The 17,618-nt window shown below is 40.5% G+C and overlaps 1 protein-coding gene across 1 annotated transcript; it reads left to right on the plus strand.

Moving 5' to 3' along the window:
• Window positions 1–1,236: 1,236 nt before the first annotated feature.
• Window positions 1,237–17,101, plus strand: GORASP2 (golgi reassembly stacking protein 2). Its single transcript, XM_027733511.2, has 10 exons — window positions 1,237–1,371; window positions 9,079–9,159; window positions 9,927–10,130; window positions 10,538–10,624; window positions 10,772–10,902; window positions 11,493–11,625; window positions 11,749–11,872; window positions 12,228–12,314; window positions 14,311–14,406; window positions 15,196–17,101. Exons 1-10 carry the CDS (start codon window positions 1,309–1,311, stop codon window positions 15,513–15,515), a joined length of 1,326 nt encoding a protein of 441 aa, XP_027589312.1. The 5' UTR covers window positions 1,237–1,308; the 3' UTR covers window positions 15,516–17,101.
• The last annotated feature ends 517 nt before the right edge of the window (window positions 17,102–17,618 follow it).

Below are 17,618 nucleotides of genomic sequence, written 5' to 3' on the forward strand. Positions count from 1 at the left end.
GTAACAGATTTCTCATACTGTATTAAGAACACAAAAATCCTTGAAAGATATAGTCTATTTATGTATTATTCACTTTGCCTTCTTCCTTTGCATTGCAGCCTCTGGGAATCCTAGAGTTGATTTCTTCTTGCAATGATGAGGAGAGACACTGTGTAGGGAGATAAACACACTTGAACCGGTGTGCAGAGTCCAGAACTGGCCATGCCTGATGAGAGTGCCTGGAGAAACACTGTCTGCTCCAGTGGAAACACCTGAGCACAACGAGGTGGCCAAGGGTGGAAAGGGCATTGGTCATCTCTGCAGACAGTACTGGGGTAAATCTCAAGCACAGTGTACAGAGGCTTTTATTATTAAGCAGTAAAGCACTTTGATAATACAGAGATATACAGATAATACAAAGAAGTGAATTATGCTAATTTGAATATTCTTTCCGTGCTCAATTGACGATCTTTAACATTGTGTTCCAGTTCACTAATAAATGCTGTTTCTGCATTTCTGAAGACCAGTGACAGCAGCATTGCTTAAAGAGGTCACCCCTCTGCAGCTATGTGGGATAGGAACTCGGACGCACTGGCGTGCAAGGGCAGGCTGCGTAAAAGCCTTCCAGTCACAAGGGACACTCTCGGAGGGAAAGAGATTGTCTGAACCTTAGATCCACAGCGCTCCCGGACAACCCACCGTCCGCCTCCTCCAACTGCACCATCACGTTGGCTCAGTGCTGGATTTTGTGCTGGACGCGGGGCGCATTCCCGCAGCCAGCGGCTGTCCCGAGACGGGCATGTCTGTGCCCGCTGCGTGTCACCACACACACCCCGCCATCGGCAGCGAGAACCTGCCCCGTTATCTTGTTGCAGTTTGCGGGGCGATGCGTGCCCTGGAGCGGATTAGTCCAAAATTCCTCCCCCGGGCAGCATTCCCCGCCCGACACGCTCTGTACCAGGGCACTGATCCTTTCGCTTCAGCCCCACCACCGCTCGGTGTCAGGCGCTCCAGGCGCGGCCCCATATCGCTCGGAGCTCCGGAAAAGCTGTGGGAGCAGGGAACTCAGCACGAGGCACGACCTGCCCCCTTTATGTGCTGTGCCCCCGCTGACACACTCGGCTCCCACAAACAGCCGCTGTTCCCTCGGGGCGCCCCCGCCCCGCGCCCGGCACCGCCGCCCCGGGCCGCCAGGGGGCGACACGGCGCCAGGAAGGCGCGCGCGGGCCGTGTCCGCTCGTGGCCGCCGTAGGGCCCCGCCCGCGCGGGGCGGAGCGGCCGCGGTGCCACGTCCTGACGGGCGCGGAGCGGCAGCGGCGCGGCCCGGCCATGGGCGCCTCGCAGAGCATCGACATCCCCGGCGGCGGCACCGAGGGCTACCACGTCCTGCGGGTAAGGGCGGCGCGGGGCCTGTCCTGCCGCGGGACCGCCCCACTCGGCCCCCGGAGGCTCTCCACGCTCGGCCCCGCGGCTCGCGGCGGCAGCGGTGGGGTGAGCCGGGCCTGCGCTGCCGCTCCCGGGTGTGGGAAGTCTGGAGGAGGAATTGGTCCAGGATAAGTAATTCCCCGGGCCAAGCGGTGCCGCCGGGCTGCGCCTCGGTGTGTGCCCAGGCCGGAGCGCGGGAGGCGATGCTGGGTCTGGGCAGCCCTGAAGGCCGAGGCGGCCTCTGCTCCGGCAAACGCTTCTCGCACCCCGGCCCGCCCGAGTCTGGCTGCGCCCGGGGGAACACGTCAGGATTGTCTTCATCGCTCCGCCGTGGACTGGGCTGGACTGTAGTGCTGCTCTCCCGCAGGAGTTCCGGGGTGCCGGGTCAAGGGGTTCACATGACAGACGGCCCCCATAAGGGCTGCATCCCTAGTGGGGGCGTGATTTTTCATAGTTATGTTGGTTTTGTTCACGCTGCGGCCACAAAACTTTGGTTTTGTGTGGAAAAGAACCTGTTTTGTTGGACTGCGTTAAAGGTTTTGAGAGCAGCCTTTTGGAAACCCTTTCTTTAGTATCTGTTTCACGTTCAATGAGAGGGATGGTACTCAGGTCGTGTGGTGGAATCAGAGGCACTGGGGTACAGGAACTTTGCTGGGGTCACTCACCTTGTCCATAGCACAGTGCTTCTACTTCTGTAGCTGGAGATGTGTGCTCACTGCAGACACTGTGTGGGCTGGTGTGTTTGTTGGCATCGGACCCTTTCTGATCAGCTCTCTGCTTCTGAGAAGCAAATACTGATGTTCTGATCAAGTCCAAACATTCTGTTAAAATTTGCATATAGACTAAAGTCATGGTGGTCTTTGTTTCTCCCTTTTAGTATTACTGATGCATAACAATCCAGTGTTGCTAATATATGACAGTCCACTTTGTCTTCTCTTTTTCCCCCAGAAAAACCATTCTGCAGGCAGACTTGTTTTCTTTTTTAGCATATTACAGTGTAAATTTCATTAACTGTTTACTTTTTAGACTTGTAAAACCAGTAGGTACTCTGCAGTTAGAATATCAGTTACATCAGACTTAGCAGTTCATACTGTTTGATTAAAGCATCTTAGTAAATTGAGATACAACTCTTTTATGAAGTAGAATGTCTCTGTTTTTCACCACCTTGTCTTCTTACTGGTATTTTCAGATGCTGCAATAATGAATGATTATTGTTTTTCTGTGGACAGGCACCATAAATTGCATCATGATCCCAGCCTAACAGTTATAATTTGGAATGTTTATCTTGCAATGCATGTGGCATAGGTGAATGTAGTTTCCAAGTCTAATTTTACAGTTGGTGTTCTGTAGTAAGTTTGTTACAGCCAGCGTCCAGCTTGCACTGTTGGAGGAGTTCTGCACAAGTGCTTTGTCTGCAGGGACTGACCTTTGGTAGAACTTGGGGTTGAGCAATGCTGCTGGTGTGTTCTACTTATTCTCAATTATGTTTTCTTTCTGAGCTAAATAGTTTAATGAGAGAAATGAGAATGGTAAAAGGAAAAGAACCGTAGTCTTTCAGTTCTCCAAATCTAATTTGAATAAGATCAGATTTCTTTGATAATGCCAAACTTCTGTAAATAATATATAGTGGTTGTTTTAAAGATTTCATTACTTGTTGGAAAATTAGAGAAATGTCAGGAAATCTTTTCAATTATGGAAAGAATTTGGTTTGGTAAGGCAGATAAATGAAGAAGAAGTGTTGAATGGCCATGAAACAAAGAGTTAACATTGTTCAGTAGCTGTAGGAGCCAAGTACAAGTTACCAGAGTGATGAGCAAACTGAGACTGTTGAGAGCTACTTGTTTTTTACAGTGAGATTTTTAGACTGCACATGCTGCCTCCCTACAAAACTGGTAGAAAGTCTCATCCTCTGCTCACTTTAAACAGGAGCAGAAATATATGCAGCAAGTGAACCATACTGTCGTTAATTTCTGATGTAATATTTGCAGATTACTTAATTCTTTTTGGCTGCTGGTATTCAGCACAATATTACTTTCACTGTGAGCTTTATCACCAGTGCAGTTGTAACAGGAAATAGGAGCATTCCAGGACTGAAGCACTGTTGAGGGAAAGCGATTTCATCATGTGCACACTTGATAGCAGAAGTTGCTCTGGGCTGCACTCTTGGGGTTCTAGACATTGAAATGTAGCTTTTTCTTTTTTCTTTTCTTTTTTTTCCTTTTTTTTTTCCTTTTCCTTTTTCCTTTTTCCTTTTTCCTTTTTCCTTTTTCCTTTTTCCTTTTCCTTTTTCTTTCTTTTTTTTCTTCTTTCTTTTTTTTCTTCTTTCTTTTTTTTCTTCTTTCTTTTTTTTCTTCTTTCTTTTTTCTTTTTCTTTTTCTCTTCTTTTTTTTCTTTCTTTTTTTTCTTCTTTCTTTTTTTCTTTCTTTCTTTTTTTTCTTTTCTTTTTTTCTTTTTCTTTTTCTTTTTTTTTTTTTTTTCTTTTTTTTTCTTTTTCTTTTTTTTTCTTCTTTCTTTTTTTTCTTCTTTCTTTTTTCTTTTTTTTTTTTTTTTCTTCTTTCTTTTTTTTTTCTTTCTTTTTTCTTTTCTTTTTTTTTTCTTCTTTTTTTTTCTTCTTTTTTTTTTCTTCTTTTTTCTTCTTTCTTTTTTTTCTTCTTTCTTCTTTTTTCTTCTTTCTTCTTTTTTCTTCTTTCTTTTTTTTAAGAGGTAGAGAAAGTTACCATTTCCTTGCCCAAGTCTCTTCATAGGTGGACCTAGCAATTAGTCATTTGTTTGAAACAATTCTTTGGAATTTTTGGAATTTTTATTCATCATGTGTGCTTTTGCTGTTATACTTCCATTTATTGATTCACGCAATGTGCTTATAAGTCTTCCTTTTAATTGGTGCCTGCTAGGCTGGTAGCATGCACTGCTACTGACCTGTAGGAATTTTCTCCATTGTTTCCTCTCCTCCATAAGATGTATGGCTCATTAGAACAACTGCCTGACTCTGTGTGTTGCTCAGTATGCATTTGTTTCTGCTCTTCAAAACACAACGAACGAAAACTTTGAATAATTTTCTTGTTCAGCAATGTGAAACTGCTGTAGTTTGCCCAGGCTATTGTAATGACCTGACAGTTTCTTCAGGTAATAGATGGTGTCACAACAACCCCATGGCTGGGGGCAGAGGACTGGAAAGCTGCCTGGCAGAAAAGGACCTGGGATACTGGTTGAGAGTTGGGTGAACATGAGCCAACCTGTGCCCAGATGGCCAAGGAGGCCAATGGCATCCTGGCCTGCACCAGCAGTAGTGTGGCCAGCAGGACCAGGGCAGTGATTGTCCCCCTGTACTCAGTGCTGGTGATGCTGCACCTCGAGTGCTGTGTCCAGTTCTGTACCCCTCAATTCAGGAAGGACATGGAGGTGCTGGAGCATATCCAGAGAAGCTCTGGAGCACAAGTCCTATGAGGAGTGGCTGAGGGACCTGGAGTTGTTTAGTCTGGAGAAAAGGAGGTTCAAGGGAGGTCTTACCTCTCTTTACAACTGCTTGAAAGGAGGTTGTAGCAAGGTGGGGGTCGGCCTTTTCTGCCAAGTAACAAGTGACAGAACAAGAGGATTTTAGTAAAACTTCTTCATCGAAAGTGTGATCAGGCATTGGAATAGACTGTACACGGAAATGGCTTAATCAGCCTCCCTGAAAGTGTTTAAAAAACATGTCGATGTGGCACTTGGGGTTATGGTTTAATGGTGAACTTGGCAGTGCTGGGTTAGTCGTTGGACTTGATGATCTTAAAGGTCTTTTCCAACCTAAATGATTCTATGTAAGAATTTTTACCTGTGGGAGATTTGTATGCTACTGTATATTGTGGTGTTCCCCCTAAAAGATACGAAACAGCAGTGCCCAATGTTTAGATTTCTAACTCTTACTTTAGTGCTTCAGTTGTTGTGATAGTGATACACACATATTGCATGAAGTGATGACTTTTTTTTTAAGGGACGTTCACTTTTTAAAAGCTTGAGTTAAATTCTCTGTGCTAAAATAAAAAGTTATGCTACATATAGGGAATCTGTTTTCTTACCAAAAAACTTGTGAAGCTTTTTCTCTTGGAAACTGGGTGTTTCATCAAGAAATTCAGTACAGTTACAAAGTGTAATGTGCTAAAATAGCTGATGGAAATAAAATGGATTCTGTCAGATCTAACAGGAATTGCTTATACATGATATGTAATGAAATTTTACTGCCAATTATAGAGTGGGTGGAAGAACTAGAAAAAATCCTTTCAGTATTTCTTTGCTAATAAAGTAAATACTAGGAAGTGTTTCTTACGTGGGAAAAAAAGAAAACTCCAGAGCTTCTGCTTCTTGGAATTTGTGTATTTTGTGCTTGAAGTTAAGCTTCTGAAAGTTTAAATGGAAACTAGTATAAGTTATCTGACTTTCAGGAGTGATGAGAGCCTTCATCTGTCTCTGAAAATCAGGGTTTTGGTTCCTAATTCATTTATGGTTGCCCTGTTTGTTTGGGGCTTGAATTTGTGACCACTGTGCTGCTGAGCAGAGTTCTTATAATTGTAATGTACAATATGTACTGTGTAGGCATGGAGTGATGGTGTTGGGAACAGTGTTCAGCAAAGAGAAGCTTCACGTATTTACAAAAAAAAGTCTTTTTGGTAATGCAGAGTAAAATCAGTGTATTGACCTTGAAACCTTTTTCCTGTTTAATTCTTGACAGTGAATTAAAAGTGAAATCAGTGTGTAATCTATGTACTCAGAAGCCCAGCTGTCCTCTTGGTGAGAAGCTGAATTCCTGCAGCAGTATATAGGCCCTTTTCTGGCTACTGATATTCAGCATTTTGATAGAGATTTTCTTCATTTGCTCTTAAAAATCTGTGGTGATGCAGCTCCACAGTATCTCCATGTTGTCTGTGCCACTCTTTGTCTCTACTGTTAGACAGTTATGGCATTTACCCACAGGGGTCTGTAACTTGTACGTCTGAAGTAACAGCTGGCTTTGAGAGAATTAGGCGTCCCAAACTGCCGTGAATGGTATTGTGCCTGCGGTGGATCAGTTGTAAATGGTATTACTTGATTATTTCTCAGCAATTACTCAATTACAAAGGCAAGTTACTAAATACCTACTTGGCACATAGAAAAACTGCATAAAACCAGATTGCTCAGGAGGCACAGAGTTTATGGATGTGTACATGGAATCTTTATTATTTCCATGAATAATAAGATTTTTGTGCCCTTATGTTTTCTAAGGTCCCTGGTTATCCTTTATTGCTGTAGCTCCTGGAAGAGAACCACGGCCACAGAGCTTGGAGCAGAGAGCTGTGTTGTGCGTTTGGCACTGTATGATGGTGATGAATTGTGCAGGTAGCTGACTGAATGTGGTGTGACATAAAAACTGTATAGGGTTGGTGTGGTTGTTGTGCAGGGCTGAGTATGTCGCTTCTTTAAGGAGGAGACTTTCCATGTGGAGTGGACTTGGAATTTCTGGTTTGCATTTCTGGGACTGCCAGGTATAAACATGCTTTTCTGTCAGTGAAGTAAGGCCCAGCGAGCCAGGGAAATAGGAAACTTTTTGTGACTGACCCTATGCATGGCAGCATGAGGAAACGAGATGACAGAAGGGATGCAGCTACCTGCTTCTGAGGTGCATTGTATGATTGATGCAACTATAAGGGCTTGATTTCTTTTAGATTCAGCTTCCTGGTGGTTTTTACATGCCCACTTAGAAACAAACCATGCAGAGATGTTCAGGATCATGATAGATTTGGGGGAAGGTGTTCAAGACTGAACACCTGTTCATTAATCGGAACATACTTTCTGCAACCAATCATTTATACCTTGGAAACTCTCTCAGTCCCTTTGTCAGTTTGGGGCAGACTATAGATTTTGTATTCTAAGTGAATTATATATCCCAGGTGTCAGTCAGTTTTACATTGATGGATGCTGAACGTACGTAGTTCTCATTTATTACTCAGTCTCCTTTCAAAAAGGAGACTCCTTTCCTGTATTGAATACTGGCCACTGTTGGTCCACAGAGTTCAGGATATAGTCTCTTGGAAGTCAAGGGGAGGGATACTGTGTCAGAGTGCAGGGGGTTTGTTGTGGGTTTGTTGTTGTTTTTCTTTTTTTTTTTAAAGAAGTTAATTTGGAAATGGAGGAAAATCTCTGAATGAGATGAAGTCTGTCCTTTCATAATTTCAAGGCCATGACATATATCCAGTCCTAAAAATCTGATGTGTTAGGAGAATAATTGTATCACTTTGCTGGATTCACTGATTTTTAATGCCGAGGTTTAAGAAGACATGTTGTGTCTTTAAAATTGTTTTCCCAGTAAGTTCTGAAACCACCTGCTGATTTAATTTTGGTATAAAACCTTTATGTCAGGCTCATTAAAAACACAAAATGTAAGTTCCTATATGTCAAGAGGCTATTAGAGTATTTATTTTCATGTCACCTCTCTAAACTGAGGGAAGAGCAACAGACAGCATAAGCTCATCCTACATTTGCTACTCAAAAAACTACATCAGAGGAGAGGATGTTTTGAATGACTTAATTACAAGAGAAACTGCAGGCCTGAGATTACAATTATGGAGCATGTCCACAGGAAACCAGAGGTTTTTAATTGTCCTTTCATGAAACTGTTTAACCTGTCTTTAGCAGGAAGGTCTCAAGTACTCAGTATTTTGTTCTAGATAACTCATATTAGAAAACTCAATTCCTCCAAAATCAGACCGGTATTGAACAAGCAAGCAGATTTGTACCAATTCTGATAGGTGGAATAGCATGTAATGTAAGAAAATACACTGTAAAGGGTAACAGTTTTTAGATCTTTTTGAAGGTGATTGTAGTACATAAAAGAAAAAGCCAGTGGGTAAAATGAATCAGCTTACAAATAAAGATAGTCTTTACTAAAAAGGCTGTAGGAAAAGTCTGACAGCCATACTGGAGTTACTTTTCCTTGTCAGCAATGCATGTAATAAGGAAAAAAAACATTGGCAAAATGTCTCTCAGTTACTCTATCTGGAATTAAAAGCGTGCTTTTAGCTTGTGGGAGCAGTGTGTATCCAATACTTCAGCTTTGTCTTAGTGGAGTGGTTGAACTATTTGAGCTGCCATGGCTGCAAAATTGCTCATCTCTTTTCTTGCAAACTTGATGGTATGTTAATGAATCACTGGTTGTACAGATGCCTTCTATGTCTCAAGAATGTCAGCAGGTCGTGTTTAATCATGAGATAACAACCCGCGCTTACACAGATGTGATTCTCCGTTTCCTTTAGTAAGCAGAAGATAAAAAGCAAGGTCCAGTGTTGGTACTTCTGTGGAAAGACAGTGCTTTTTAACCAACTTTTTCAGAATTCATTAAGCTTGTTCTTTGACCATAATCTCCTTTATTGAAACAAGTATCTACAATTTAACTGCTGCAGCTGTTAAGCAGTGCTTTTCCCAGGGAGTGGCTACTGTTGTGTCATTCCTTAATTTATAAATTACTAATTCTCTTGAAATCTTCCTTTTTTTTTTGGGGGGGGGGGAGGGATTTTTTTGTCCTAAAGGTTATATTTGAATATTTTAAAATCATCCACAAAAACATTAGTAGCTTCTAGAACTACAGATGGCAAAAGTAGAAATATCATTCAAATCTATGAATCAACATTGGTACACTTTTATTAAATTCTTATTTAACTTTGTTAGGTACAAGAAAACTCACCAGGGCATAGAGCTGGATTGGAGCCATTCTTTGATTTTATTGTGTCCATTAACGGTTCAAGATTGGTGAGTGTGTTGCTATTTTATAACTTTTAATATGAACAATATGTTGAGAATCTGTTTTTTGTAGGTAAACCAATGCATTTGTTTTATTTAAATGCATATAAAATATTTCTCCTTAGTTTAAAATTAGAAAGATGAACTGCATCAGAAATTAATTTCCTTCACCCTTTAGTTACAGTTCTGCCGACAGTTTAGCTGTAAAATAAGTATTCCGACAGACAGACAGACAGACGTGCTCTCTGCAGACGTGCACCAAGATAGTACTGCCTATTGATCCACCACTGGGGGATTGTGCTGGTGCCCCCCTAGTTCTGTCTGTAAAACTGCTCCTGTGAGAACTCTCAAACCATTCAGTCGAAACAGGTTGATTGAAAAAGCTGCTGTCAAAGCTGTTGGCTGGGCAGGAGGCATGGGGGAAAGCTTTCAAGTGAAACCACAGACCCTCATAGCAGTGGAAGAAACCATGTGTGGGTAAGCTCTTTCACTGGTGTGCCTGGATTCAGGAAAGCCTCTGAAAAGCTGCAAGGTGCATCTTATCAGTTAAAGTGCTTTCATGTTTGGAAGGCATGACCTGTTTCTGGGAAATCCCAGGATTTTGCCAGAGTCGTGTTCTGGAATTGTGAGGGGAACTGGAAACTTGTTACAGAGTAGCTGAAAGTACCTGTTCTGATACAGTGTTTTTAACACCTTTGAAATACAAAAGTGTTGCTGTAGAACTGGATGCTTGTTCTGTTGGGCACTAACCCAAGTTCTTGTTTGAACATTCGCAGAATAAAGACAATGACACTCTCAAAGACCTGTTGAAAGCAAATGTTGAAAAACCTGTAAAAATGCTCGTGTACAGTAGCAAAACACTGGAACTGAGAGAAACATCAGTGACCCCCAGCAACATGTGGGGTGGGCAGGGCCTTCTGGGAGTGAGCATTCGTTTCTGCAGCTTTGATGGGGCCAATGAAAATGTCTGGCATGTCTTGGTACGTATGGACTTGGAAGTACTTTTGTTACTGTTGCTTACAGTTTTTATCTTACTATTGAAAACTAACTTGCAAGGGATGTAGCTAACAAGTCATGAGATCAAACTAATCTGTTTTCATGGGTTTTGGGAAGACTTTTGAACTAGATCTGTATGTCTTTAAGTATATTGTCAAGTCTTGTATTTAAATCAGTGGTTTGGTACAATACTCAGAGCTGTTGTATTTTGTACAATACCAGAACAGTATCAAGAGGGACTGCCCCTGTTTCACTAGTTCAGTAGCCTGTTAACTGTGTTGAAAACTTGACCAGTTTGTCTGACTCAAAACTTGTGTGAAGTGCACACCTAACTGTTCTGCTACACCCTGACAGTTACGTAGTGTTTTGTAACTTTCCATCTTAAAACTAGGAAGTGGAGCCAAATTCTCCTGCTGCATTAGCTGGACTTAGACCTCATAGTGACTATATCATTGGAGCAGATACCGTCATGAATGAGGTAAGTATATAAAAATAAGTTTTTTATTTTTAAATAAGGTTCTGTTACAAGGTTCTATTACAGAAAGTCAGGACTAGAATGATCGATCTAATGTCAAATAGTAAAATAAGGAGAAAAAAGTCCTTATTAATTTTTCTCTTTTTGCAGTCTGAAGATCTCTTTTCCCTTATTGAAACACATGAAGCAAAGCCATTAAAACTTTATGTGTACAACACAGACACAGATAATTGTCGAGAAGTGGTGATTACTCCAAATTCTGCCTGGGGTGGAGAAGGCAGGTAAGGAGACAATATGTTATAGAGGCATGGGGCAACTATTTTATAGCACCAGCCTAAAAACTGCTTGGTTTAGGTTTTCTACAAATATAGGAAAAGAGCGTTGTTATAGCAAAGGTGTTTTTGCTATAATAAATTATATATTTACTTGAAATTCAGATGCAGTTAACTGATAAATCAAAATCGTTGTAAATCAGTAAATTAGCTAGTGCAGAAATACACAAAGTGCCACAGTTGCTTTCTGCATTAGGCTCCAAATAGTCATTAGCCTGTAGTATATTCTTGCCAGAACAGAGCGCTGCAAGTAACAACGAGTCAAATTCCATGCTGTATGCCTGGTATATCTGCTTGGTCTAAATAATAATGAATTTTATTTTGTGCTGAATGTTCATTGCCAAAAGCTACAGTTTCCTTTCAGTTGTCTCGTATTGATTACTTCTCCATAGAAAACGAGGCAACATTGAAGCTGGAGGGCAAGGTTGTAGAGAACTTACCTTGAAACTTGTTGGTGTCTTGAGTCATTCATGTGTAGGTTGCTTAGTCTGTAGTTGTAAAGTCACTTCACTGACTTCTAAATGTTCCTATTTTAAAAGCCTAGGATGTGGCATTGGCTATGGATATTTGCATAGGATACCTACACGCCCATTTGAAGAGGGAAAGAAAATTTCTCTCCCAGGACAGTTGCCTAGTGCATCTCTCAGTCCCCTCAAAGATGGCTTCACAGAGGTAAGTTGTTGTCCCTCCTTCGGCTTGATAAAAATAGATTATGATGTTATATGGCTTTTCTGCTTCTATTGGTTCTTGTGGAAACAAACCCTAATGGTGTAACTTTTTTTCCCTTTCAATAAGGTTCAGCTGTCACCAGTTAATCCCTCAGCCACCCTCCCTCCTGGGTCAGCAGGCCTTGAGCAGAGTCTTTCAGGACTTTCTATTAGTTCACCCTCAACTACTGTCACTAATGTTCTCAGCACAGGTTGGTATTGACGGAACTGACCTGAAATGCATGGGTGTTCTGACTTGTGTTCTCACAGATGTTTCTGGTTAATTTAATAAAAGGCAGAAGAGAATAACATTTTCTCTTAAACTTGTCTCAACAACAAAGGCTAGAGTACTGGAATTATGCCTTACTTACTCACAGAATAGTTGCAAATGACTTCTATCAGAAGTGCCATGTGTATTATTTAGAGTACTTTTTCCTTCATCAGCATTTTATAGTTAAGGCAAATAGTAATTGTCTTGTAAATGATTATTTATTTGTATTACTTGAGAAAGGGAGCTGAAGTGTTGTGTGCTTAAAATTAATGTTGTTTCCCTGTGTGCTCCACCAGGTGTTCCAACAGTTCCATTATTACCACCACAAGTCAGTCAGTCCCCTACCTGTGTGCCACCAGTTAACCCAGCAACTACACTACCAGGTGAGTAGGTAAAATTTCTTTAAACATTTCTGAAACAAAAACTTTAAGAGAGCTGTCTTTTCCACTGCTTTTTGGGGAAGGTATAACTTTATACAACTTACATATTTCATGTTAAAGATCTCTATACAACCTCTACAATGTGAAGAATTATTTTTGTTACAGTATATTCACAGCATATCTGTAGCACAGAGGACTGACTTGGCAACAAAGTTTACAATGTTTACCTTTTAGGCCTCCTGCACAGTTGATGCAGCATTCTGGATTTCTCAGGCAGATTCTGCTTTGCTATTTGCAACATTTGAGTTGATATATTGTTACTTTCTGTAGTTCATAAATTTTATGTTGCAAAATACTTCTGCAAATAAATGCAGTTTTCAGTGTGTCCTTTGCACCCAGACATCAGATGTCTGAGAAGGTTTGTCTTGCCAAATCCTGCATTCCCTTCACCCATAAAATCTCCATTTTAGGAAACTGTGTTTTAATACTCAGCTTGGTTGCTCTTCCTAATAAAAATAAAGGGCTAACAATATAGAATTTATGTTGCTGTTACTGTTTCTGCATTATATAGTAATTTAAACTGGTATAATGAAAGTAAGAGTGTGTCTACAAAATGGTTGTTTCCTGATAATCATGAACATTTCAAGCACTAGTATCCCAGAATTATTTACAGTGGGTAAAATAAGGATTGTATAGGATTTTGCTGTGTCACTGGTGCGCTGGTATAGGACTCAGTTGTGCATTCCAGAACACTTATAGGAGTTGTATTTTATGTTTTGCATGCTATGAGACAAGTAGATAAAGATGTATCCAAAAGTTTTAAGAAATGCTTGCGGGTACATTCTCTAACGTAGAAAAGACAGGTAGTAGAGCTCAGTGCATCCAAACAAGGGCAGAGAACTTTACCAGAAGCTGAACTTTGTAGTTGTTTGCTATTTTCTCTAAGCAGATAAAGATTTTCTTCCCTGGCCACCTATCCACCCCTTCCCTAAAATCGGCAAATCCAAGTTTTCCTTTCACCTTTTTCTCTGAATAGTATCACTGCTTTTTTGAAAGCAAATTAGAACATATCTTGTAATTTGCATGGACATATAAATACATAAGAGGTTTAAAATTTGAGTGAATTCGTATGAAGTTCAGCTTTTTTCAGATTTTAAAAAAAGCTCAAAGTTGCTTGTAGCTGAGCTGAAGGCTCCGAGTCAGATTGTCAGCCTTCCTGGCTAATGAATTCATGGATAGGTAAAGTGGCTGGGATTTAATCAAAATCTCTATACAGTGCCCTTGCTTTAAGGGTTTTCTCCTCTCTGTCTCCATACTGTGGTACCAACAGTTTATTTCTGAATTAGCCGCCTTTGAACTAAACACAAAGTAAGAATAGAGCCCTTGTCCCAGAAATGCAGCTCTTCTAAGATGGGAAATTCAGGAGAAGAAAGATGTTCCATAGCAAACACAATGATGGAAGGGCATGTGTTGCATTCATCGTATGTTTCTCTTCTATTTTCAGTGCTTCCTGATGTTGAAAGTTACTTTGTCTTGCCTTTTTACGTATATTTTTGTGTTTAGTTATGAACTAAGTAGAAAAAACTAATAATACAGTAATCAATATTACGATCAGGGAATACTGTGTATTTAATGCTATTATTATTGTCTACCATTCAAATTGGAAATGGAGGGCTTCTGGTACAGTGCTGTGGAGAAACAACTACCTTTATTGGAAGCGGAACCTGGAATGGAAACCTTCTGATTCCTTGAAATAAGAATCTGCTTTCCTCAGAAAAAATATAAAAGGTTTTGGATTATGTATTTTCTAGTCCAGACTTTCTGCAATAGATATCTGTTTTCACTGTGCAGCTTAAAAACTGAAATTCAGGTGAATTTGCATCCTTATGTGTAAAAATGATAATCAAGATGTAAAGCAATATATAATAAGTTTTAAATTAGCAGTAAGATCTCAGAAACAATTTTAAGTTTTCAGCTGTAATTTTTCTACTCTTCTTAGGTCTGATGCCATTACCAACAGGGCTTCCTAACCTGGCTGATCTGTCCAAACTTAATTTACCTGCACCACAGATTGTTCCAGAAATCATACAGCCTGGTATGTACTTCTGCAAACTGAAACACTAATTAGAGTGTCCTTTATCCCTGAGACTCTAATTTAGAGCCATCTGGGAGAGTCCTGAAGGGGATAAATTAAATGTTTTCCTGAGATGGAAGTAGATGTTAGTGCCCAGATTAGGTAGACAAGGAATATGTCTTTAGATAAACTGATTCTAAACTTGTGTCTGTATTTAGATGCTTCATTTTCTATTACCTGATTTATGATCTCAGAAGAGATTGTGCCAAGAGTGAAAGTATATCATTTTATGGGTAGAAGAAAAGATGAAGTGTTTCCCTGTATGCTAGATGTGGAGATGAGAACTCCTTGACTGAATGCCAGAAGTATGAACTAATACTAGATTTACGGCGTTGAGTAAAACAAAACTGCTGAAGGTGCACATGGAGCAAGCAAAAAGAAATCGGAAGCTTATATGGAATGTGGTTCTTGTTAACTTCTTGTTTCTGGCAGTTTCAGTGAAGGCCAGAAAAACCTAATCATCAGTATTTATGCATTAAATACCTAGTCCTCTGGGGAGGTACAAGCAATGTTGAATTTACTCTGATTCTTCAGTTCTGAAATCTGAAAAGTATCAGGCTTGAAACAAGCCTGCTGGGTCAGTGCTGCACACATATCATGCTCATGCTAAGTTCAAAAAACTTTCTCCTCTTCACGGGTAAATAGGAGACTAGAGAACGTAAAATTTTTAAGCAAACGGAGAGTCTCTCCGGATCTGTCTGTGATATGCAGCAGCTCACTGCCTTTTTTTCCCCCTCTTTTTCTTTTTAGGTTTGCCACCCCTTCCTTCCTTGCCGCCTCTGAATCTAATGGGAATGACACCTCCAGCAATGCCACCCAAGTGTGTCCCGGTGCTTCCTTTGGTCACAGAGGCATCTGCAGTGCCTACAGATTTGCTTCCCTCTATCAGTCAAGCCGGAAGCTTTTTCATCAACCCTGGCACTACTGTAAATGTAGAACAGACCTCTACACTCACCTTGGATAGCGCTGCTCCAACTTCTGTGGCAACTATTGTTGACAGATCAAATGAATCCTCCACACCTAATGAGAAAACAACTGGAGTCACAGATACACAAGCTTCTGAATCGTAACTCTAGATCACTGTTGGATTGGCTTGGTATTTATTTAGCCATGGGATACATATTTGAAAAGCAAGCTGTCATTAATTTCATACTAGTTTGTACTTAATCTTTAGGAGTCCTGTAAATAATATGGAGGTATAATAAAAATAAAAGGGGATTTATAAAGTGTGGGAGGGGAGGAAGAGTACTTGTATGTTACCAAAAAAAAAAAAAGTCAGGGTGGTAAATAGAATTCCACTGCCAAACTCGGAGGTTTATGTTTTTATTATAGGCTGACAGCCTTATCCTGCTAGGCTTGTCCTTCCTTATAATTAGCAATTTTTGCTTCTGATAGAAATGAAGCGGGTCTTGCGTGTGACATTTACGTACCATAGTTCTTGTTCTTTGCAAATATCTTGTTACTACAGTGGGATGAGAATGTTTAGTCTGAGTTGTAAATTTTAACGCTGCAAAACTTCCACCTAAAGATATTTCTATTAAAGTTGCTGAGTGACCTGTTAACTGAAATCTCGTTATTCAGCTTGTACACAAATTTTTGTCTTTAAGCACCTGAGAGATGCTTAAGCCATGTTTTGTGACTGCTGCTGCGTTGTTTCATATGCCCACTGTAAAATGGCATTTGGAAGGGAATACGTGGAATGTTAAATGTAGCACACAGTAGGCACTTCATGACTACTGTAAGATGAATTAATGGATTAAGCATACATACAGCAATAAATTCCTGGAATTTTATTCTTTGTGTGACAAAATATCACATTTTTTTTAAATTCCTGAAGTCTCATTTAACTGTTTTTAGCTCAGCTCTTTGTAGCACAGATCTGTGAAAGGGCTCCCCTCCAGAGGAATGGGTCCAAGATGGAATGCCAGACATCTAAATGGCAGGCAGGATCAGCACTTGTGGTTAAATCCATTGCAGCAATGAGTCATGAAATCTGCCTGCATGTGATTCATACTTGGCTTTTTAAATTGAAATTTAGGATGAAAGTTGTAGAATAACTGTAGATGATACTCTTGTATAAACTGTTGTGTGCACTGTACTCCAGGTGGTAGCCTTTGCTCCTGGTATTGGGTACAGTTAATGTGGAAAACCTTCTGTACCACTCCAGTCCTTTTATATTACTGGGATTTCATTTATATGTGTTTGCTACAAGCATATGCAAACTTAGCCATATCATCATCAGGCTGGAGCTAAAGCCTGTCTCGACAGCTGTGTAATTCATTTTGGCAATGTAGTTTGCCTGATCAGTGTTTGGAATAGTAGTTCCACCTGACTGCTGATCATAGTAATAATGTCTCAATTAATTCAAGTGGAAGCCTTATCTAATACCTGTTGTCCTGTCTCATCTTTATCACTTAAGTATTTGTCTTTCTTCTGCCCCACTACTGCACATTCCTCATCACCTGTTATGGCAAAATCATGTGTCAGACCCTAAATATTTTTTTTCATACTGTGAGCAGTTTAGTTTCTCAGCTGCTTGAAGTGTGAAATTCTTCTGCCTTGCTAAATAGGGCACTCGCTATTTCTCAGAATGTATTTTTATTTACCTTTGTAAATCCAGTGTCACATACCTTAGAATTAAACTTCAACATGAGAAGAAGGATGTTCCCTCTTTTCTTTCCTCTATAGAGAGCAACTGTGTTAGTATCAGGCTTCATTGAGCCTCACAGGTCTAACAGTCTTTTCTGCAACATGGTTACACACTTCCAACCCAAGAACAGTAAAAATAGAATTTTCATCACACAGCATATTTAGAACAATTGCTGGTTGTAATCGGATGCTTTGAACTATAATCCGTGGGTAGTTGGTTTTGTTCTTACAGTATGGCACAGTGTCCTCTGGAGTAACATCTGAAGTTATCTGGTATGATTCTGTGCTTTCCAACAGCAAGCTGCAAACTTTCATAGGTCTTGTGCAGTTGTCTCTAGTAGCAGGCAAAATAAGATGCTTAGTCTGAAGTTTTGCCCCTTCTGTAGCTATTTTAAGTCCCGTTGTTGCTGACTATATATCGAGCCTTTTGATAGCTGTGAGAGCAGTGGAAGTGAGACAGTGTTTAAGTGTTGCCATCAGCAATTCTGCTAAAGGTAATGTGACTTCAAATTTGGCGATGATTT

The sequence above is a fragment of the Pipra filicauda genome, unplaced genomic scaffold, assembly GCF_003945595.2.
Source record: "Pipra filicauda isolate LSUMZ 115617 unplaced genomic scaffold, ASM394559v2 scaffold5_size6683894_pilon, whole genome shotgun sequence".
In the NCBI taxonomy this organism is placed as follows: domain Eukaryota; kingdom Metazoa; phylum Chordata; class Aves; order Passeriformes; family Pipridae; genus Pipra; species Pipra filicauda.

Coding starts and splice junctions, on each gene's coding strand:
- GORASP2 (XM_027733511.2), top strand. CDS start 1,309: ATGGGCGCCTCGCAGAGCATCGACATCCCCGGCGGCGGCACCGAGGGC. Junction 10,625..10,771: donor CAGATACCGTCATGAATGAG/GTAAGTATATAA, acceptor CTCTTTTTGCAG/TCTGAAGATCTCTTTTCCCT. Junction 11,873..12,227: donor CACTAATGTTCTCAGCACAG/GTTGGTATTGAC, acceptor GTGCTCCACCAG/GTGTTCCAACAGTTCCATTA.